The sequence below is a fragment of the Saccoglossus kowalevskii genome, chromosome 4, assembly GCF_978046115.1.
Source record: "Saccoglossus kowalevskii chromosome 4, keSacKowa6.1, whole genome shotgun sequence".
In the NCBI taxonomy this organism is placed as follows: Eukaryota; Metazoa; Hemichordata; class Enteropneusta; family Harrimaniidae; genus Saccoglossus; species Saccoglossus kowalevskii.
Window position 1 is genome coordinate 43,866,149 of NC_140644.1, and position 24,233 is coordinate 43,890,381.

Here is a 24,233-nt window from a genome sequence, read left to right on the forward strand (position 1 = left end):
AGGTCATTATCTAGGAATGGATACCCATGATACACCAAGAGTAATGAGAAATGTAAAGTTATTACCTGGTATGGTTGTCACTATTGAACCAGGTAAGATATAGTGTATATTGCCCACACCATGTAGGTCATTATCTAGGAATGGATACCCATGATACACCAAGAGTAATGAGAAATGTAAAGTTATTACCTGGTATGGTTGTCACTATTGAACCAGGTAAGATATAGTGTATATTGCCCTCAACCATGTAGGTCATTATCTAGGAATGGATACCCATGATACACCAAGAGTAATGAGAAATGTAAAGCTATTACCTGGTATGATTGTCACTATTGAACCAGGTAAGATATAGTGTATATTGCCCCCACCATGTAGGTCATTATCTAGGAATGGATACCCATGATACAACCAAGAGTAATGAGAAATGTAAAGTTATTACCTGGTATGGTTGTCACTATTGAACCAGGTAAGATATAGTGTATATTGCCCCCACCATGTAGGTCATTATCTAGAAATGGATACCCATGATACACCAAGAGTAATGAGAAATGTAAAGTTATTACCTGGTATGGTTCACTATTGAACCAGGTAAGATATAGTGTATATTGCCCCCACCATGTAGGTCATTATCTAGGAATGGATACCCATGATACACCAAGAGTAATGAGAAATGTAAAGTTATTATCTGGTATGGTTGTCACTATTGAACCAGGTAAGATATAGTGTATATTGCCCTCAACCATGTACTAGGTCATTATCTAGGAATGGATACCCATGATACACCAAGAGTAATGAGAAATGTAAAGTTATTACCTGGTATGATTGTCACTATTGAACCAGGTAAGATATAGTGTATATTGCCCTCAACCATGTACTAGGTCATTGTCTAGGAATGAATACCCATGATACACCAAGAGTAATGAGAAATGTAAAGTTATTACCTGGTATGGTTGTCACTATTGAACCAGGTAAGATATAGTGTATATTGCCCTCAACCATGTACTAGGTCATTATCTAGGAATGGATACCCATGATACACCAAGAGTAATGAGAAATGTAAAGTTATTACCTGGTATGGTTGTCACTATTGAACCAGGTAAGATATAGTGTATATTGCCCTCAACCATGTACTAGGTCATTATCTAGGAATGGATACCCATGATACACCAAGAGTAATGAGAAATGTAAAGTTATTACCTGGTATGGTTGTCACTATTGAACCAGGTAAGATATAGTGTATATTGCCCTCAACCATGTACTAGGTCATTATCTAGGAATGGATACCCATGATACACCAAGAGTAATGAGAAATGTAAAGCTATTACCTGGTATGGTTGTCACTATTGAACCAGGTAAGATATAGTGTATATTGCCCTCAACCATGTAGGTCATTATCTAGGAATGGATACCCATGATACACCAAGAGTAATGAGAAATGTAAAGTTATTACCTGGTATGGTTGTCACTATTGAATCAGGTAAGATATAGTGTATATTGCCCTCAACCATGTACTAGGTCATTATCTAGGAATGGATACTCATGATACACCAAGAGTAATGAGAAATGTAAAGCTATTACCTGGTATGATTGTCACTATTGAATCAGGTAAGATATAGTGTATATTGCCCTCAACCATGTAGGTCATTATCTAGGAATGAATACCCATGATACACCAAGAGTAATGAGAAATGTAAAGCTATTACCTGGTATGGTTGTCACTATTGAACCAGGTAAGATATAGTGTATATTGCCCTCACCATGTACTAGGTCATTATCTAGGAATGGATACCCATGATACACCAAGAGTAATGAGAAATGTAAAGCTATTACCTTGTATGGTTGTCACTATTGAACCAGGTAAGATATAGTGTATATTGCCCTCACCATGTAGGTCATTATCTAGGAATGGATACCCATGATACACCAAGAGTAATGAGAAACGTAAAGTTATTACCTAGTATGGTTGTCACTATTGAACCAGGTAAGATATAGTGCATATTGCCCTCAACCATGTACTAGGTCATTATCTAGGAATGAATACCCATGATACACCAAGAGTAATGAGAAATGTAAAGCTATTACCTGGTATGGTTGTCACTATTGAACCAGGTAAGATATAGTGTATATTGCCCTCAACCATGTACTAGGTCATTATCTAGGAATGAATACCCATGATACACCAAGAGTAATGAGAAATGTAAAGCTATTACCTGGTATGGTTGTCACTATTGAACCAGGTAAGATATAGTGTATATTGCCCTCAACCATGTACTAGGTCATTATCTAGGAATGAATACCCATGATACACCAAGAGTAATGAGAAATGTAAAGCTATTACCTGGTATGGTTGTCACTATTGAACCAGGTAAGATATAGTGTATATTGCCCTCAACCATGTACTAGGTCATTATCTAGGAATGGATGCCCATGATACACCAAGAGTAATGAGAAATGTAAAGCTATTACCTGGTATGGTTGTCACTATTGAACCAGGTAAGATATAGTGTATATTGCCCTCACCATGTAGGTCATTATCTAGGAATGGATACCCATGATACACCAAGAGTAATGAGAAATGTAAAGTTATTACCTGGTATGGTTGTCACTATTGAACCAGGTAAGATATAGTGTATATTGCCCTCACCATGTAGGTCATTATCTAGGAATGGATACCCATGATACACCAAGAGTAATGAGAAATGTAAAGCTATTACCTGGTATGGTTGTCACTATTGAACCAGGTAAGATATAGTGTATATTGCCCTCACCATGTAGGTCATTATCTAGGAATGAATACCCATGATACACCAAGAGTAATGAGAAATGTAAAGCTATTACCTGGTATGGTTGTCACTATTGAACCAGGTAAGATATAGTGTATATTGCCCTCACCATGTAGGTCATTATCGAGGAATGGATACCCATGATACACCAAGAGTAATGAGAAATGTAAAGCTATTACCTAGTATGGTTGTCACTATTGAACCAGGTAAGATATAGTGCATATTGCCCTCAACCATGTACTAGGTCATTATCTAGGAATGGATGCCCATGATACACCAAGAGTAATGAGAAATGTAAAGCTATTACCTGGTATGGTTGTCACTATTGAACCAGGTAAGATATAGTGTATATTGCCCTCACCATGTAGGTCATTATCGAGGAATGGATACCCATGATACACCAAGAGTAATGAGAAATGTAAAGCTATTACCTGGTATGGTTGTCACTATTGAACCAGGTAAGATATAGTGTATATTGCCCTCAACCATGTACTAGGTCATTATCTAGGAATGGATACCCATGATACACCAAGAGTAATGAGAAATGTAAAGCTATTACCTGGTATGGTTGTCACTATTGAACCAGGTAAGATATAGTGTATATTGCCCTCAACCATGTACTAGGTCATTATCTAGGAATGGATACCCATGATACACCAAGAGTAATGAGAAATGTAAAGCTATTACCTGGTATGGTTGTCACTATTGAACCAGGTAAGATATAGTGTATATTGCCCCCACCATGTAGGTCATTATCTAGGAATGGATACCCATGATACACCAAGAGTAATGAGAAATGTAAAGTTATTACCTGGTATGGTTGTCACTATTGAACCAGGTAAGATATAGTGTATATTGCCCACACCATGTAGGTCATTATCTAGGAATGGATACCCATGATACACCAAGAGTAATGAGAAATGTAAAGTTATTACCTGGTATGGTTGTCACTATTGAACCAGGTAAGATATAGTGTATATTGCCCTCAACCATGTAGGTCATTATCTAGGAATGGATACCCATGATACACCAAGAGTAATGAGAAATGTAAAGCTATTACCTGGTATGATTGTCACTATTGAACCAGGTAAGATATAGTGTATATTGCCCCCACCATGTAGGTCATTATCTAGGAATGGATACCCATGATACAACCAAGAGTAATGAGAAATGTAAAGTTATTACCTGGTATGGTTGTCACTATTGAACCAGGTAAGATATAGTGTATATTGCCCCCACCATGTAGGTCATTATCTAGAAATGGATACCCATGATACACCAAGAGTAATGAGAAATGTAAAGTTATTACCTGGTATGGTTCACTATTGAACCAGGTAAGATATAGTGTATATTGCCCCCACCATGTAGGTCATTATCGAGGAATGGATACCCATGATACACCAAGAGTAATGAGAAATGTAAAGCTATTACCTGGTATGGTTGTCACTATTGAACCAGGTAAGATATAGTGTATATTGCCCTCAACCATGTACTAGGTCATTATCTAGGAATGGATACCCATGATACACCAAGAGTAATGAGAAATGTAAAGCTATTACCTGGTATGGTTGTCACTATTGAACCAGGTAAGATATAGTGTATATTGCCCTCAACCATGTACTAGGTCATTATCTAGGAATGGATGCCCATGATACACCAAGAGTAATGAGAAATGTAAAGCTATTACCTGGTATGGTTGTCACTATTGAACCAGGTAAGATATAGTGTATATTGCCCTCACCATGTAGGGCATTATCTAGGAATGGATACCCATGATACACCAAGAGTAATGAGAAATGTAAAGTTATTACCTGGTATGGTTGTCACTATTGAACCAGGTAAGATATAGTGTATATTGCCCTCACCATGTAGGTCATTATCTAGGAATGGATACCCATGATACACCAAGAGTAATGAGAAATGTAAAGCTATTACCTGGTATGGTTGTCACTATTGAACCAGGTAAGATATAGTGTATATTGCCCTCACCATGTAGGTCATTATCTAGGAATGAATACCCATGATACACCAAGAGTAATGAGAAATGTAAAGCTATTACCTGGTATGGTTGTCACTATTGAACCAGGTAAGATATAGTGTATATTGCCCTCACCATGTAGGTCATTATCGAGGAATGGATACCCATGATACACCAAGAGTAATGAGAAATGTAAAGCTATTACCTAGTATGGTTGTCACTATTGAACCAGGTAAGATATAGTGCATATTGCCCTCAACCATGTACTAGGTCATTATCTAGGAATGGATGCCCATGATACACCAAGAGTAATGAGAAATGTAAAGCTATTACCTGGTATGGTTGTCACTATTGAACCAGGTAAGATATAGTGTATATTGCCCTCACCATGTAGGTCATTATCGAGGAATGGATACCCATGATACACCAAGAGTAATGAGAAATGTAAAGCTATTACCTGGTATGGTTGTCACTATTGAACCAGGTAAGATATAGTGTATATTGCCCTCAACCATGTACTAGGTCATTATCTAGGAATGGATACCCATGATACACCAAGAGTAATGAGAAATGTAAAGCTATTACCTGGTATGGTTGTCACTATTGAACCAGGTAAGATATAGTGTATATTGCCCTCAACCATGTACTAGGTCATTATCTAGGAATGGATACCCATGATACACCAAGAGTAATGAGAAATGTAAAGCTATTACCTGGTATGGTTGTCACTATTGAACCAGGTAAGATATAGTGTATATTGCCCCCACCATGTAGGTCATTATCTAGGAATGGATACCCATGATACACCAAGAGTAATGAGAAATGTAAAGTTATTACCTGGTATGGTTGTCACTATTGAACCAGGTAAGATATAGTGTATATTGCCCACACCATGTAGGTCATTATCTAGGAATGGATACCCATGATACACCAAGAGTAATGAGAAATGTAAAGTTATTACCTGGTATGGTTGTCACTATTGAACCAGGTAAGATATAGTGTATATTGCCCTCAACCATGTAGGTCATTATCTAGGAATGGATACCCATGATACACCAAGAGTAATGAGAAATGTAAAGCTATTACCTGGTATGATTGTCACTATTGAACCAGGTAAGATATAGTGTATATTGCCCCCACCATGTAGGTCATTATCTAGGAATGGATACCCATGATACAACCAAGAGTAATGAGAAATGTAAAGTTATTACCTGGTATGGTTGTCACTATTGAACCAGGTAAGATATAGTGTATATTGCCCCCACCATGTAGGTCATTATCTAGAAATGGATACCCATGATACACCAAGAGTAATGAGAAATGTAAAGTTATTACCTGGTATGGTTCACTATTGAACCAGGTAAGATATAGTGTATATTGCCCCCACCATGTAGGTCATTATCTAGGAATGGATACCCATGATACACCAAGAGTAATGAGAAATGTAAAGTTATTATCTGGTATGGTTGTCACTATTGAACCAGGTAAGATATAGTGTATATTGCCCTCAACCATGTACTAGGTCATTATCTAGGAATGGATACCCATGATACACCAAGAGTAATGAGAAATGTAAAGTTATTACCTGGTATGGTTGTCACTATTGAACCAGGTAAGATATAGTGTATATTGCCCTCAACCATGTACTAGGTCATTATCTAGGAATGGATACCCATGATACACCAAGAGTAATGAGAAATGTAAAGTTATTACCTGGTATGGTTGTCACTATTGAACCAGGTAAGATATAGTGTATATTGCCCTCAACCATGTACTAGGTCATTATCTAGGAATGGATACCCATGATACACCAAGAGTAATGAGAAATGTAAAGTTATTACCTGGTATGGTTGTCACTATTGAACCAGGTAAGATATAGTGTATATTGCCCTCAACCATGTACTAGGTCATTATCTAGGAATGGATACCCATGATACACCAAGAGTAATGAGAAATGTAAAGCTATTACCTGGTATGGTTGTCACTATTGAACCAGGTAAGATATAGTGTATATTGCCCTCAACCATGTAGGTCATTATCTAGGAATGGATACCCATGATACACCAAGAGTAATGAGAAATGTAAAGTTATTACCTGGTATGGTTGTCACTATTGAATCAGGTAAGATATAGTGTATATTGCCCTCAACCATGTACTAGGTCATTATCTAGGAATGGATACTCATGATACACCAAGAGTAATGAGAAATGTAAAGCTATTACCTGGTATGATTGTCACTATTGAATCAGGTAAGATATAGTGTATATTGCCCTCAACCATGTAGGTCATTATCTAGGAATGAATACCCATGATACACCAAGAGTAATGAGAAATGTAAAGCTATTACCTGGTATGGTTGTCACTATTGAACCAGGTAAGATATAGTGTATATTGCCCTCACCATGTACTAGGTCATTATCTAGGAATGGATACCCATGATACACCAAGAGTAATGAGAAATGTAAAGCTATTACCTTGTATGGTTGTCACTATTGAACCAGGTAAGATATAGTGTATATTGCCCTCACCATGTAGGTCATTATCTAGGAATGGATACCCATGATACACCAAGAGTAATGAGAAACGTAAAGTTATTACCTAGTATGGTTGTCACTATTGAACCAGGTAAGATATAGTGCATATTGCCCTCAACCATGTACTAGGTCATTATCTAGGAATGAATACCCATGATACACCAAGAGTAATGAGAAATGTAAAGCTATTACCTGGTATGGTTGTCACTATTGAACCAGGTAAGATATAGTGTATATTGCCCTCAACCATGTACTAGGTCATTATCTAGGAATGAATACCCATGATACACCAAGAGTAATGAGAAATGTAAAGCTATTACCTGGTATGGTTGTCACTATTGAACCAGGTAAGATATAGTGTATATTGCCCTCAACCATGTACTAGGTCATTATCTAGGAATGAATACCCATGATACACCAAGAGTAATGAGAAATGTAAAGCTATTACCTGGTATGGTTGTCACTATTGAACCAGGTAAGATATAGTGTATATTGCCCTCAACCATGTACTAGGTCATTATCTAGGAATGGATGCCCATGATACACCAAGAGTAATGAGAAATGTAAAGCTATTACCTGGTATGGTTGTCACTATTGAACCAGGTAAGATATAGTGTATATTGCCCTCACCATGTAGGTCATTATCTAGGAATGGATACCCATGATACACCAAGAGTAATGAGAAATGTAAAGCTATTACCTGGTATGGTTGTCACTATTGAACCAGGTAAGATATAGTGTATATTGCCCCCACCATGTAGGTCATTATCTAGGAATGGATGCCCATGATACACCAAGAGTAATGAGAAATGTAAAGCTATTACCTGGTATGATTGTCACTATTGAATCAGGTAAGATATAGTGTATATTGCCCCCACCATGTAGGTCATTATCTAGGAATGGATACCCATGATACACCAAGAGTAATGAGAAATGTAAAGTTATTACCTAGTATGGTTGTCACTATTGAACCAGGAAAGATATAGTGTATATTGCCCCCACCATGTAGGTCATTATCTAGGAATGGATACCCATGATACACCAAGAGTAATGAGAAATGTAAAGCTATTACCTAGTATGGTTGTCACTATTGAACCAGGAAAGATATAGTGTATATTGCCCCCACCATGTAGGTCATTATCTAGGAATGGATGCCCATGATACACCAAGAGTAATGAGAAATGTAAAGTTATTACCTGGTATGGTTGTCACTATTGAACCAGGTAAGATATAGTGTATATTGCCCTCAACCATGTACTAGGTCATTATCTATGAATGGATACCCATGATACACCAAGAGTAATGAGAAATGTAAAGTTATTACCTGGTATTGTTGTCACTATTGAACCAGGTAAGATATAGTGTATATTGCCCTCAACCATGTAGGTCATTATCTAGGAATGGATACCCATGATACAACCAAGAGTAATGAGAAATGTAAAGTTATTACCTGGTATGGTTGTCACTATTGAACCAGGTAAGATATAGTGTATATTGCCCCCACCATGTAGGTCATTATCTAGGAATGGATACCCATGATACACCAAGAGTAATGAGAAATGTAAAGTTATTACCTGGTATGGTTCACTATTGAACCAGGTAAGATATAGTGTATATTGCCCCCACCATGTAGGTCATTATCTAGGAATGGATACCCATGATACACCAAGAGTAATGAGAAATGTAAAGTTATTACCTGGTATGGTTGTCACTATTGAACCAGGTAAGATATAGTGTATATTGCCCTCAACCATGTACTAGGTCATTATCTAGGAATGGATACCCATGATACACCAAGAGTAATGAGAAATGTAAAGTTATTACCTGGTATTGTTGTCACTATTGAACCAGGTAAGATATAGTGTATATTGCCCTCAACCATGTACTAGGTCATTATCTAGGAATGGATACCCATGATACACCAAGAGTAATGAGAAATGTAAAGTTATTACCTGGTATGGTTGTCACTATTGAACCAGGTAAGATATAGTGTATATTGCCCTCACCATGTAGGTCATTATCTAGGAATGGATACCCATGATACACCAAGAGTAATGAGTAATGTAAAGTTATTACCTGGTATGGTTGTCATTATTGAACCAGGTAAGATATAATGTATATTGCCCTCACCATGTAGGTCATTATCTAGGAATGGATACCCATGATACACCAAGAGTAATGAGAAATGTAAAGTTATTACCTGGTATGGTTGTCACTATTGAACCAGGTAAGATATAGTGTATATTGCCCACACCATGTAGGTCATTATCTAGGAATGGATACCCATGATACACCAAGAGTAATGAGAAATGTAAAGTTATTACCTGGTATGGTTGTCACTATTGAACCAGGTAAGATATAGTGTATATTGCCCTCAACCATGTAGGTCATTATCTAGGAATGGATACCCATGATACACCAAGAGTAATGAGAAATGTAAAGCTATTACCTGGTATGATTGTCACTATTGAACCAGGTAGGATATAGTGTATATTGCCCCCACCATGTAGGTCATTATCTAGGAATGGATACCCATGATACAACCAAGAGTAATGAGAAATGTAAAGTTATTACCTGGTATGGTTGTCACTATTGAACCAGGTAAGATATAGTGTATATTGCCCCCACCATGTAGGTCATTATCTAGAAATGGATACCCATGATACACCAAGAGTAATGAGAAATGTAAAGTTATTACCTGGTATGGTTCACTATTGAACCAGGTAAGATATAGTGTATATTGCCCCCACCATGTAGGTCATTATCTAGGAATGGATACCCATGATACACCAAGAGTAATGAGAAATGTAAAGTTATTATCTGGTATGGTTGTCACTATTGAACCAGGTAAGATATAGTGTATATTGCCCTCAACCATGTACTAGGTCATTATCTAGGAATGGATACCCATGATACACCAAGAGTAATGAGAAATGTAAAGTTATTACCTGGTATGGTTGTCACTATTGAACCAGGTAAGATATAGTGTATATTGCCCTCAACCATGTACTAGGTCATTATCTAGGAATGGATACCCATGATACACCAAGAGTAATGAGAAATGTAAAGTTATTACCTGGTATGGTTGTCACTATTGAACCAGGTAAGATATAGTGTATATTGCCCTCAACCATGTACTAGGTCATTATCTAGGAATGGATACCCATGATACACCAAGAGTAATGAGAAATGTAAAGTTATTACCTGGTATGATTGTCACTATTGAACCAGGTAAGATATAGTGTATATTGCCCTCAACCATGTACTAGGTCATTGTCTAGGAATGAATACCCATGATACACCAAGAGTAATGAGAAATGTAAAGTTATTACCTGGTATGGTTGTCACTATTGAACCAGGTAAGATATAGTGTATATTGCCCTCAACCATGTACTAGGTCATTATCTAGGAATGGATACCCATGATACACCAAGAGTAATGAGAAATGTAAAGTTATTACCTGGTATGGTTGTCACTATTGAACCAGGTAAGATATAGTGTATATTGCCCTCAACCATGTACTAGGTCATTATCTAGGAATGGATACCCATGATACACCAAGAGTAATGAGAAATGTAAAGTTATTACCTGGTATGGTTGTCACTATTGAACCAGGTAAGATATAGTGTATATTGCCCTCAACCATGTACTAGGTCATTATCTAGGAATGGATACCCATGATACACCAAGAGTAATGAGAAATGTAAAGCTATTACCTGGTATGGTTGTCACTATTGAACCAGGTAAGATATAGTGTATATTGCCCTCAACCATGTAGGTCATTATCTAGGAATGGATACCCATGATACACCAAGAGTAATGAGAAATGTAAAGTTATTACCTGGTATGGTTGTCACTATTGAATCAGGTAAGATATAGTGTATATTGCCCTCAACCATGTACTAGGTCATTATCTAGGAATGGATACTCATGATACACCAAGAGTAATGAGAAATGTAAAGCTATTACCTGGTATGATTGTCACTATTGAATCAGGTAAGATATAGTGTATATTGCCCTCAACCATGTAGGTCATTATCTAGGAATGAATACCCATGATACACCAAGAGTAATGAGAAATGTAAAGCTATTACCTGGTATGGTTGTCACTATTGAACCAGGTAAGATATAGTGTATATTGCCCTCACCATGTACTAGGTCATTATCTAGGAATGGATACCCATGATACACCAAGAGTAATGAGAAATGTAAAGCTATTACCTTGTATGGTTGTCACTATTGAACCAGGTAAGATATAGTGTATATTGCCCTCACCATGTAGGTCATTATCTAGGAATGGATACCCATGATACACCAAGAGTAATGAGAAACGTAAAGTTATTACCTAGTATGGTTGTCACTATTGAACCAGGTAAGATATAGTGCATATTGCCCTCAACCATGTACTAGGTCATTATCTAGGAATGAATACCCATGATACACCAAGAGTAATGAGAAATGTAAAGCTATTACCTGGTATGGTTGTCACTATTGAACCAGGTAAGATATAGTGTATATTGCCCTCAACCATGTACTAGGTCATTATCTAGGAATGAATACCCATGATACACCAAGAGTAATGAGAAATGTAAAGCTATTACCTGGTATGGTTGTCACTATTGAACCAGGTAAGATATAGTGTATATTGCCCTCAACCATGTACTAGGTCATTATCTAGGAATGAATACCCATGATACACCAAGAGTAATGAGAAATGTAAAGCTATTACCTGGTATGGTTGTCACTATTGAACCAGGTAAGATATAGTGTATATTGCCCTCAACCATGTACTAGGTCATTATCTAGGAATGGATGCCCATGATACACCAAGAGTAATGAGAAATGTAAAGCTATTACCTGGTATGGTTGTCACTATTGAACCAGGTAAGATATAGTGTATATTGCCCTCACCATGTAGGTCATTATCTAGGAATGGATACCCATGATACACCAAGAGTAATGAGAAATGTAAAGTTATTACCTGGTATGGTTGTCACTATTGAACCAGGTAAGATATAGTGTATATTGCCCTCACCATGTAGGTCATTATCTAGGAATGGATACCCATGATACACCAAGAGTAATGAGAAATGTAAAGCTATTACCTGGTATGGTTGTCACTATTGAACCAGGTAAGATATAGTGTATATTGCCCTCACCATGTAGGTCATTATCTAGGAATGAATACCCATGATACACCAAGAGTAATGAGAAATGTAAAGCTATTACCTGGTATGGTTGTCACTATTGAACCAGGTAAGATATAGTGTATATTGCCCTCACCATGTAGGTCATTATCGAGGAATGGATACCCATGATACACCAAGAGTAATGAGAAATGTAAAGCTATTACCTAGTATGGTTGTCACTATTGAACCAGGTAAGATATAGTGCATATTGCCCTCAACCATGTACTAGGTCATTATCTAGGAATGGATGCCCATGATACACCAAGAGTAATGAGAAATGTAAAGCTATTACCTGGTATGGTTGTCACTATTGAACCAGGTAAGATATAGTGTATATTGCCCTCACCATGTAGGTCATTATCGAGGAATGGATACCCATGATACACCAAGAGTAATGAGAAATGTAAAGCTATTACCTGGTATGGTTGTCACTATTGAACCAGGTAAGATATAGTGTATATTGCCCTCAACCATGTACTAGGTCATTATCTAGGAATGGATACCCATGATACACCAAGAGTAATGAGAAATGTAAAGCTATTACCTGGTATGGTTGTCACTATTGAACCAGGTAAGATATAGTGTATATTGCCCTCAACCATGTACTAGGTCATTATCTAGGAATGGATACCCATGATACACCAAGAGTAATGAGAAATGTAAAGCTATTACCTGGTATGGTTGTCACTATTGAACCAGGTAAGATATAGTGTATATTGCCCCCACCATGTAGGTCATTATCTAGGAATGGATACCCATGATACACCAAGAGTAATGAGAAATGTAAAGTTATTACCTGGTATGGTTGTCACTATTGAACCAGGTAAGATATAGTGTATATTGCCCACACCATGTAGGTCATTATCTAGGAATGGATACCCATGATACACCAAGAGTAATGAGAAATGTAAAGTTATTACCTGGTATGGTTGTCACTATTGAACCAGGTAAGATATAGTGTATATTGCCCTCAACCATGTAGGTCATTATCTAGGAATGGATACCCATGATACACCAAGAGTAATGAGAAATGTAAAGCTATTACCTGGTATGATTGTCACTATTGAACCAGGTAAGATATAGTGTATATTGCCCCCACCATGTAGGTCATTATCTAGGAATGGATACCCATGATACAACCAAGAGTAATGAGAAATGTAAAGTTATTACCTGGTATGGTTGTCACTATTGAACCAGGTAAGATATAGTGTATATTGCCCCCACCATGTAGGTCATTATCTAGAAATGGATACCCATGATACACCAAGAGTAATGAGAAATGTAAAGTTATTACCTGGTATGGTTCACTATTGAACCAGGTAAGATATAGTGTATATTGCCCCCACCATGTAGGTCATTATCTAGGAATGGATACCCATGATACACCAAGAGTAATGAGAAATGTAAAGTTATTATCTGGTATGGTTGTCACTATTGAACCAGGTAAGATATAGTGTATATTGCCCTCAACCATGTACTAGGTCATTATCTAGGAATGGATACCCATGATACACCAAGAGTAATGAGAAATGTAAAGTTATTACCTGGTATGATTGTCACTATTGAACCAGGTAAGATATAGTGTATATTGCCCTCAACCATGTACTAGGTCATTGTCTAGGAATGAATACCCATGATACACCAAGAGTAATGAGAAATGTAAAGTTATTACCTGGTATGGTTGTCACTATTGAACCAGGTAAGATATAGTGTATATTGCCCTCAACCATGTACTAGGTCATTATCTAGGAATGGATACCCATGATACACCAAGAGTAATGAGAAATGTAAAGTTATTACCTGGTATGGTTGTCACTATTGAACCAGGTAAGATATAGTGTATATTGCCCTCAACCATGTACTAGGTCATTATCTAGGAATGGATACCCATGATACACCAAGAGTAATGAGAAATGTAAAGTTATTACCTGGTATGGTTGTCACTATTGAACCAGGTAAGATATAGTGTATATTGCCCTCAACCATGTACTAGGTCATTATCTAGGAATGGATACCCATGATACACCAAGAGTAATGAGAAATGTAAAGCTATTACCTGGTATGGTTGTCACTATTGAACCAGGTAAGATATAGTGTATATTGCCCTCAACCATGTAGGTCATTATCTAGGAATGGATACCCATGATACACCAAGAGTAATGAGAAATGTAAAGTTATTACCTGGTATGGTTGTCACTATTGAATCAGGTAAGATATAGTGTATATTGCCCTCAACCATGTACTAGGTCATTATCTAGGAATGGATACTCATGATACACCAAGAGTAATGAGAAATGTAAAGCTATTACCTGGTATGATTGTCACTATTGAATCAGGTAAGATATAGTGTATATTGCCCTCAACCATGTAGGTCATTATCTAGGAATGAATACCCATGATACACCAAGAGTAATGAGAAATGTAAAGCTATTACCTGGTATGGTTGTCACTATTGAACCAGGTAAGATATAGTGTATATTGCCCTCACCATGTACTAGGTCATTATCTAGGAATGGATACCCATGATACACCAAGAGTAATGAGAAATGTAAAGCTATTACCTTGTATGGTTGTCACTATTGAACCAGGTAAGATATAGTGTATATTGCCCTCACCATGTAGGTCATTATCTAGGAATGGATACCCATGATACACCAAGAGTAATGAGAAACGTAAAGTTATTACCTAGTATGGTTGTCACTATTGAACCAGGTAAGATATAGTGCATATTGCCCTCAACCATGTACTAGGTCATTATCTAGGAATGAATACCCATGATACACCAAGAGTAATGAGAAATGTAAAGCTATTACCTGGTATGGTTGTCACTATTGAACCAGGTAAGATATAGTGTATATTGCCCTCAACCATGTACTAGGTCATTATCTAGGAATGAATACCCATGATACACCAAGAGTAATGAGAAATGTAAAGCTATTACCTGGTATGGTTGTCACTATTGAACCAGGTAAGATATAGTGTATATTGCCCTCAACCATGTACTAGGTCATTATCTAGGAATGAATACCCATGATACACCAAGAGTAATGAGAAATGTAAAGCTATTACCTGGTATGGTTGTCACTATTGAACCAGGTAAGATATAGTGTATATTGCCCTCAACCATGTACTAGGTCATTATCTAGGAATGGATGCCCATGATACACCAAGAGTAATGAGAAATGTAAAGCTATTACCTGGTATGGTTGTCACTATTGAACCAGGTAAGATATAGTGTATATTGCCCTCACCATGTAGGTCATTATCTAGGAATGGATACCCATGATACACCAAGAGTAATGAGAAATGTAAAGTTATTACCTGGTATGGTTGTCACTATTGAACCAGGTAAGATATAGTGTATATTGCCCTCACCATGTAGGTCATTATCTAGGAATGGATACCCATGATACACCAAGAGTAATGAGAAATGTAAAGCTATTACCTGGTATGGTTGTCACTATTGAACCAGGTAAGATATAGTGTATATTGCCCTCACCATGTAGGTCATTATCTAGGAATGAATACCCATGATACACCAAGAGTAATGAGAAATGTAAAGCTATTACCTGGTATGGTTGTCACTATTGAACCAGGTAAGATATAGTGTATATTGCCCTCACCATGTAGGTCATTATCGAGGAATGGATACCCATGATACACCAAGAGTAATGAGAAATGTAAAGCTATTACCTAGTATGGTTGTCACTATTGAACCAGGTAAGATATAGTGCATATTGCCCTCAACCATGTACTAGGTCATTATCTAGGAATGGATACCCATGATACACCAAGAGTAATGAGAAATGTAAAGCTATTACCTGGTATGGTTGTCACTATTGAACCAGGTAAGATATAGTGTATATTGCCCTCACCATGTAGGTCATTATCGAGGAATGGATACCCATGATACACCAAGAGTAATGAGAAATGTAAAGCTATTACCTGGTATGGTTGTCACTATTGAACCAGGTAAGATATAGTGTATATTGCCCTCAACCATGTACTAGGTCATTATCTAGGAATGGATACCCCTGATACACCAAGAGTAATGAGAAATGTAAAGCTATTACCTGGTATGGTTGTCACTATTGAACCAGGTAAGATATAGTGTATATTGCCCTCAACCATGTACTAGGTCATTATCTAGGAATGGATACCCATGATACACCAAGAGTAATGAGAAATGTAAAGCTATTACCTGGTATGGTTGTCACTATTGAACCAGGTAAGATATAGTGTATATTGCCCCCACCATGTAGGTCATTATCTAGGAATGGATACCCATGATACACCAAGAGTAATGAGAAATGTAAAGTTATTACCTGGTATGGTTGTCACTATTGAACCAGGTAAGATATAGTGTATATTGCCCTCAACCATGTACTAGGTCATTATCTAGGAATGAATACCCATGATACACCAAGAGTAATGAGAAATGTAAAGCTATTACCTGGTATGGTTGTCACTATTGAACCAGGTAAGATATAGTGTATATTGCCCTCAACCATGTACTAGGTCATTATCTAGGAATAAATACCCATGATACACCAAGAGTAATGAGAAATGTAAAGCTATTACCTGGTATGGTTGTCACTATTGAACCAGGTAAGATAGTCTACCCAGTTTATTGCCCTCACAATATAATAACCCTAATCGCTGTAAGAGCTAGTACCTAGTCTCATATTAATATTAATATTTGGTAGTCTATCAAGGTTTAGTAGGACATATGCATAGAAGTGGCAATAGATTAATTTGTGTTGGATGACCATAATTTGGAGACAAATCAGTCTCCAGTTGTCCAGTCTAGCTACTAATTTTGAAAAATGAGTCTGATGACATATTTAGTAGTTTGTGTCGTCTTAGCTCTGATAGTTATAAAATCTACCCTGTATGTCACAAAGTAAGTCATCATATATAGATGTTCATAAGCTGTAGCCTTTGTATACTTGTAAACCTTTGCCACTCCTCTGTTTTATGTAGGTTTATATATTCCGAAAGGTGATAAGATGACTCCGTCAAAATATCATGGAATTGGAATACGTATTGAAGATGATGTCTTGATTACAGAAAACTCTACTTACCAAGTTTTGACCTCTGCATGTCCCAAAAATGCAAATGAAATTGAATCTGTTATGGCAGCTGGTAAAACTTGGACATGGTGACACAGATGTGTCACATAGAACATTCACAATTAAAATAACAAAAGATGTACATAGTCAACAGATCTGCTGCAACAAATTATCCCTTTTTAAATGTTTTTTTTTTTGAGTGACATATGCCCAGTTTCAATTGTTTTCAGTGGTAGGTGTATAACACTACGACAAAGCATGACCAGACTTTGGTGATGTAATTTATTTTTACAAGTGTATCCTGTAGCCATTGTTTTACTTTTTCACTGCCAGACTTTCTCACCAAAATTTTTCTGCACTTTTTTCTTATATTCTTTTCAATGTTTCTGGAATTTTCAGTTTTTACTTTAAAAAATTGGCTATTTTTGTCCCAATCTTCTGAAGGAAAGTGCAGACTGTAACTATTTTGTGAATTTGTGATGAAAAGAGAGAACTGGTGGTGAAAAGATTAATAAGCATAATGAGGATATGCTGTATCTCAAGTAAAAGTAACTTCCTTTGCCAACGAACAATCAGGCCATGGTCATAGGCTTTTGTTATTGGTCCGTATTAGTCAGTATCCAAAGCCATAGAATCAGGCCATGGTCATAGACTTCTGTTATTGGTCCGTATTAGTCAGTATCAAAAGCCACAGAATCAGGCCATGGTCATAGACTTCTGTTATTGGTCCGTATTAGTCAGTATCAAAAGCCACAGAATCAGGCCATGGTCATAGACTTCTGTTATTGGTCCGTATTAGTCAGTATCCAAAGCCATAGAATCAAGCCATGGTCATAGACTTCTGTTATTGGTCCGTATTAGTCAGTATCCAAAGCCATAGAATCAGGCCATGGTCATAGACTTCTGTTATTGGTCCGTATTAGTCAGTATCCAAAGCCATAGAATCAGGCCATGGTCATAGACTTCTGTTATTGGTCCGTATTAGTCAGTATCCAAAGCCACAGAATCAGGCCATGGTCATAGACTTCTGTTATTGGTCCGTATTAGTCAGTATCCAAAGCCATAGAATCAGGCCATGGTCATAGACTTCTGTTATTGGTCTATATTAGTCAGTATCCAAAGCCATAGAATCAGGCCATAGTCATGGACTTCTGTTATTGGTCCGTATTAGTCAGTATCCAAAGCCATAGAATCAGGCCATGGTCATAGACTTCTGTTATTGGTCTATATTAGTCAGTATCCAAAGCCATAGAATCAGGCCATAGTCATGGACTTCTGTTATTGGTCCGTATTAGTCAGTATCCAAAGCCATAGAATCAGGCCATGGTCATAGACTTCTGTTATTAGTCCGTATTAGTCAGTATCCAAAGCCATAGAATCAGGCCATGGTTATAGACTTCTGTTATTGGTCCGTATTAGTCAGTATCCAAAGCCACAGAATCAGGCCATGGTCATAGACGTCTGTTATTGGTCCGTATTAGTCAGTATCCAAAGCCATAGAATCAGGCCATGGTCATAGACTTCTGTTATTGGTCGTTTAGTCAGTATCCAAAGCCATAGAATCAGGCCATGGTCATAGACTTCTGTTATTGGTCCGTATTAGTCAGTATCCAAAGCCATAGAATCAGGCCATAGTCATGGACTTCTGTTATTGGTCGTTTAGTCAGTATCCAAAGCCATAGAATCAGGCCATGGTCATAGACTTCTGTTATTGGTCCGTATTAGTCAGTATCCAAAGCCATTTCTTTGACATACATGTCACACATAGGTAAATCATTTTATTTGATAAAATATGGAAGCCATTTTAAATGTGAAAACCTCACCTATATATGTTAATAACAATTTTATTCCATGGCAGATGAATCTCTTCAGTACATACAATTGTTGCAGTAACACTATTATTATTAAATTATTCTAGTTTGTGTAGCTTTATATTGTGTCTACTACTGAACCTATCCCTCCACTTTTATGCTTAAAGACTGACTTCAATTAATTATTAGTACAATATTCTGCATGTGATCTAACTCTTTGTTCTCCCATTGTCTGGCCAATTGTCCCAGTGTAAGGCATTATCTAGATAATGCCCTGCCTATGGGCATTATCAAGATAATAACCACCCTTCATCCAGATACAAAATCAACATTAGTGTCAGCAATTTCCATATATTGATAGAAAATATCATATTATGAAGTTTTGTTACTAGACATAATGTCCATGTTCGACCAACTCCCAGGTCAAAGACCAATATCTTGTCAGTTGATCTATCAGGAATTCATTATGTGAAAGAATGCATGACGCAAATGCACTATATCTGACTTCTGACAAGGCATTATCTGTCAACCACACCACAGTGCATAATCCTTTACTTATAGTTGTCAAGATGCCTGAGGGACTGCCATCGTTCTCAATTAATGCTTACTAATTTCATATTTTCATTATTTGATATAACTGCATATGAATATCATATTGCAAATTCTATTACTCAGTGATTAATCAGGTTTTCAACATGTTTTTGACTCCCTTGTGCGAAGCACAAAAAGGGAGTCATTGCAGTTAGTGTGTCTGTCTGTGTGTGTGTGTCTGTTCCACTGATATCTCAAGAACCATACATTGATTTTTGATGAAACTTGGTGGATAGATGCTCTGGGCCAATGCGCAGATTTGATTAGATTTTAGTAAAAATCCATGCATATTAAAGGGGAGCAGAGGTGTGGCTTTTGTCACTCTGTACATGAAATTTGAGATCTCTGGATGAATTCTGTCAATAAAAACCACGTGTATGTGCTGCAAAATGCCCCAAATATCTGGTGTAAAACGGGCTGTGAAGCAGACGACAAACTTCCGCTTTGCCTGGTGTTATTTCGCCTCTAGAGGGCCAGTCAATGATGTCATCAGTGAACACTGATAATTGAACCCATTCATTCTAGTACGTCAATCCCCTAGAAATTCTACTATGAAAGGCCTTGTTAACTCAAAAGTTGTAACATGGCGAGGTGTTGTCTTATGAATGCCATAACGATTCATGTTAAGTTTCTCGAAATCCCAAATAAAAAATCATGTTGTTAGTTGCGAGAAATCGGCAGAAGAACTAACCTGAAAGAGAAGACATGTACAGTGTTCTGGCTATAGTAAACAGTGAGTAAATAAATATTGTACGAGTTAAAAACTGAATTAGAAATACGCTAATATCACTTGAACTACAGTACTCATTTTGCCCAACTTCCCACTTTTAATTGACCGCTTATCGCTTAATTTCCGACTGGAAAACGACTGCATATTTATACCCAATATTTAAGGCATTTCGCAGCATATACAAGTTATTTTTAATGACAGAATTCATTCACAGATCTCAAATTTCATGTACAGAGTGTCACAAGCCACACCTTTGCTCCCCTTTAATTACTTAATTTGCATGATAATTAGCTGATTTTTAGCTGTTCCTTGACTGTTCCACTGATATCTAAAGAACCACTCATTGGATTTTGATGAAACTTGGCACTAATGCGCAGATTTATGGGTAAAAATCTGTGCAATATTAATTACCTAATTTGCATAATGATTAATCAATTTTTAGCTTTTCCACTGATATCTTAAGCACTAATCATAACAATTCAATGAAACTTGGTACATAGATATCATAGGACACTGAACAGATCTGATAGTTTTTAGGGTAATATCAGTACATATTAATTACCTAATTTGCATAATTAATTAATTTTCAGCTTTTGATATTTCAAGCAGTAATCATCACATTTAGATAAAACTTGGTACATAGATGTCATATGACACTGCACAGACCTGATAGTTTTAGTGTAATATCCGTACATATTAATTACCTAATTTGCATAATTAATTAATTTTCAGCTTTTGATATTTCAAGTAGTAATGAAACTTTCAATGAAACTTGATACATAGTTACTGAAGGACTGTGCAGAGACCTGATTAGTTTTGGGGTAAATATTTGTGCATATTAATTACCTTATTAGCATAATTAGTCAATTTTCAGCTTTTTGCCTGATAACTCAAGTTCTGATCATCATATTTCAATGAGACTTGCTACATAGATCCTCTAGGACTATGCAGAGACCTGATTAGTTTTAGGGTAAAGAATTGTGGATATTAATTACCTAATTCACATAATTAGTTAATTTTTTCCATGAATGTTCCTCTGATATATAAAGAACCACTACTTGGATTTTAATGAAACTTTTACAGAGTATTCATCACATTTCAATGAACCTAGGACTATGCAGAGACCCAATTAGTTTTTGGTAAATATTTATGCTTATTAATCACCTAAGTAAAATAATTAATTAACACTGATATTTAAATTACTGATCATCACATTTGAATAAAATTTGGTACATAAATGCTCTAGAACAATAGACAGGCCTGATTAATTTTGGGTTGAAATTTGTTCATATTAATTCTCTAATTCATAGTTTTTTTGTTCTAATCACATTTCAATGAAACATGGTACATAGATATTGCATTATGCAGGCCTTATTAGTTTTACACTCAAATCTGTTCATATCAGTTACCTGATTTACATAATTTTCAGCTATTCCATCAATATCTCAAGTACAAGTAATTTCAAATTATATTCAATGTGTCTCCATTACTCTCAGCAAACAGGAGTTCTTTCTAAGCTTTCTTTGATTAAATCTTTTAATCGTTGACCTGATCGGGTGTGTTCTTTGTCTTGTCAAGTTTCTTACATTTCCAGGTTCTTGTTCAATAACCATCAATCTTTTATTTTTATATTTATGACAGTAATTTTGTTGGAAAATGTGTGAATATTAAATTACAATTGAAATTTCCATGTGTTGTCATTTTTTACTTTGCCAACACCATAGATGAAGGAAAAGGTACGAGAAGAAAATGTCCACCATTGTCCTTTTTTTAAGCTCCGCTGTCGACTTTGTCGAGCGGAGCTTATCATATGAGTGATTGTCTTTCGTCGTCGTCCGTGTCAATGTTTTACTTTTTCGACTTCTTTTTGAAAACTACAAGCCTGAATGCTTTGATACTTAGTGTATATGTACCTTGGGCAGACCTCATTTAGATTTGGTCATTTCATGATGATATCTTCAATTCTCTAATTTTGGTGAATATTTTTGTCATTTTTGGTAAAAAGTGATATTTTCGACTTGTTAAAAACCGCAAGTCTAATTGCTTTGATATTACATATATAGGTACTACATGTGGACCTTTCTCAGATTTGTTCATTTTGCAATGATATCTTCAATTCTCTAATTTTGATGAATATTTTTTGTAAAAAGTGATATTTTCGACTTCTTGTTGAAAAGCGCAAGTCTGATTGCTTTTATAATACATATATACAGGTAGGTACTACATGTGACCTTTTTCAGATTTGTTAATTTCGTGGTGATATCTTCAATTATCTAATTTTGATGATTATTTTGGTGAAAAGTGATATTTTCGACATCTTGTTGAAAACAATATATATTACATATATAGGTACTACATGTGGACCTCTCTCAGATTCGTCCAGTTTCCCTTTATATACATATTGTTAATTTTCTATTGACATCTTCAGTTCTTTTATTGTAATGTGCATTGCTAACAGCGAAGCTATCACAGCCGACAGGCTGCTTGTTTGTGGTTACAATAACTGTTTTATCCAATATGTAATGCAATAAGCATGATATCAAGATTGTTCAACACCACTGGACCTACATGTATCAAAATAGTGATTTAAAGCTTTTATAAATTGACCAGTGGTCAGCTATATTGAATTAAATTGCAGGAATGTACTGTAAAATTCTTTAGTTTACAGTATTATATTACATGTGTGCTGAAACTGAACTGATTATTCCATTCCAGGGTAACTGGCAAGGACACCATAAAAAAAACATAGCACAACTTTTACAGCCTTGCCCATTGAATTCAAGATGGATGCAAAATGTATGTAATTACCATGTGACTGCAGACTCTTAACATTGGTAGCCCAGTAGGTTTTCACACCAGCCCTGCTGGTGATCATTTGACTGAGAATATAAATTAAATAAACCATTTTCCATCACTGCGTGATCCTGTGTTATGCTTGAAATCAAACATAGAAACAAAACATTGTGTGGGATTCAACAAACCAAAAAGTATTTTAGGGGAATTTGAAGACTGTCAATTTTGATGAAGCAAGGGTATATTAATGCAATGTTCCCCTCTCAAAGATATACATTGAGCTATAAAAAAAGACAATCAATTGATTTCCACGGCAGACGTTTGATCCATGCCATTTACACAATATGCAAGATCCAGCTGTGAACAGTAAACCATCTACACATGTACTAATCTAAAATACAGGCTGGTGATTTATACCAATTATGGTAAACGCATCAGTTACTGCATTATTCAAGTAATAGAGTATACTACTAACTGGTTATCAAAAATGTAAATGTCTTAGTTTTTTTTTTTTGTCATTTTGAAAATTAGACATGGTAGTCACAACAAAAATTTTATAGTGATTGATCAGGTTTCCAAATTTGAAGATGATCAGATAAAAATGGTTTGATGCGTAATTACAAGAAGACAATTTTACCTTTGTATACCTTTCCCTTAACAGTATAGGCAACCACAAATTTTGTGCACAAAAATGACCAACAGTCTCACTTTTTCTTGAATCATTTAAATAACTTGTGTATATGCCATAAAAT

General features: G+C 36.3%; 1 protein-coding gene across 1 annotated transcript in view; it reads left to right on the plus strand.

Annotated features, from left to right (window-relative positions):
• Window positions 1-19,488, plus strand: part of LOC100378545 (xaa-Pro aminopeptidase 3-like) — a 31,024-nt gene extending 11,536 nt beyond the window's left edge. Inside the window, exon 4 of the mRNA XM_085498637.1 lies at window positions 17,468-19,488. Coding sequence (XP_085354763.1) covers window positions 17,468-17,649 — 182 coding nt within the window. The 3' untranslated portion in view covers window positions 17,650-19,488. The remainder of the gene's footprint in view (window positions 1-17,467) is intronic.
• The last annotated feature ends 4,745 nt before the right edge of the window (window positions 19,489-24,233 follow it).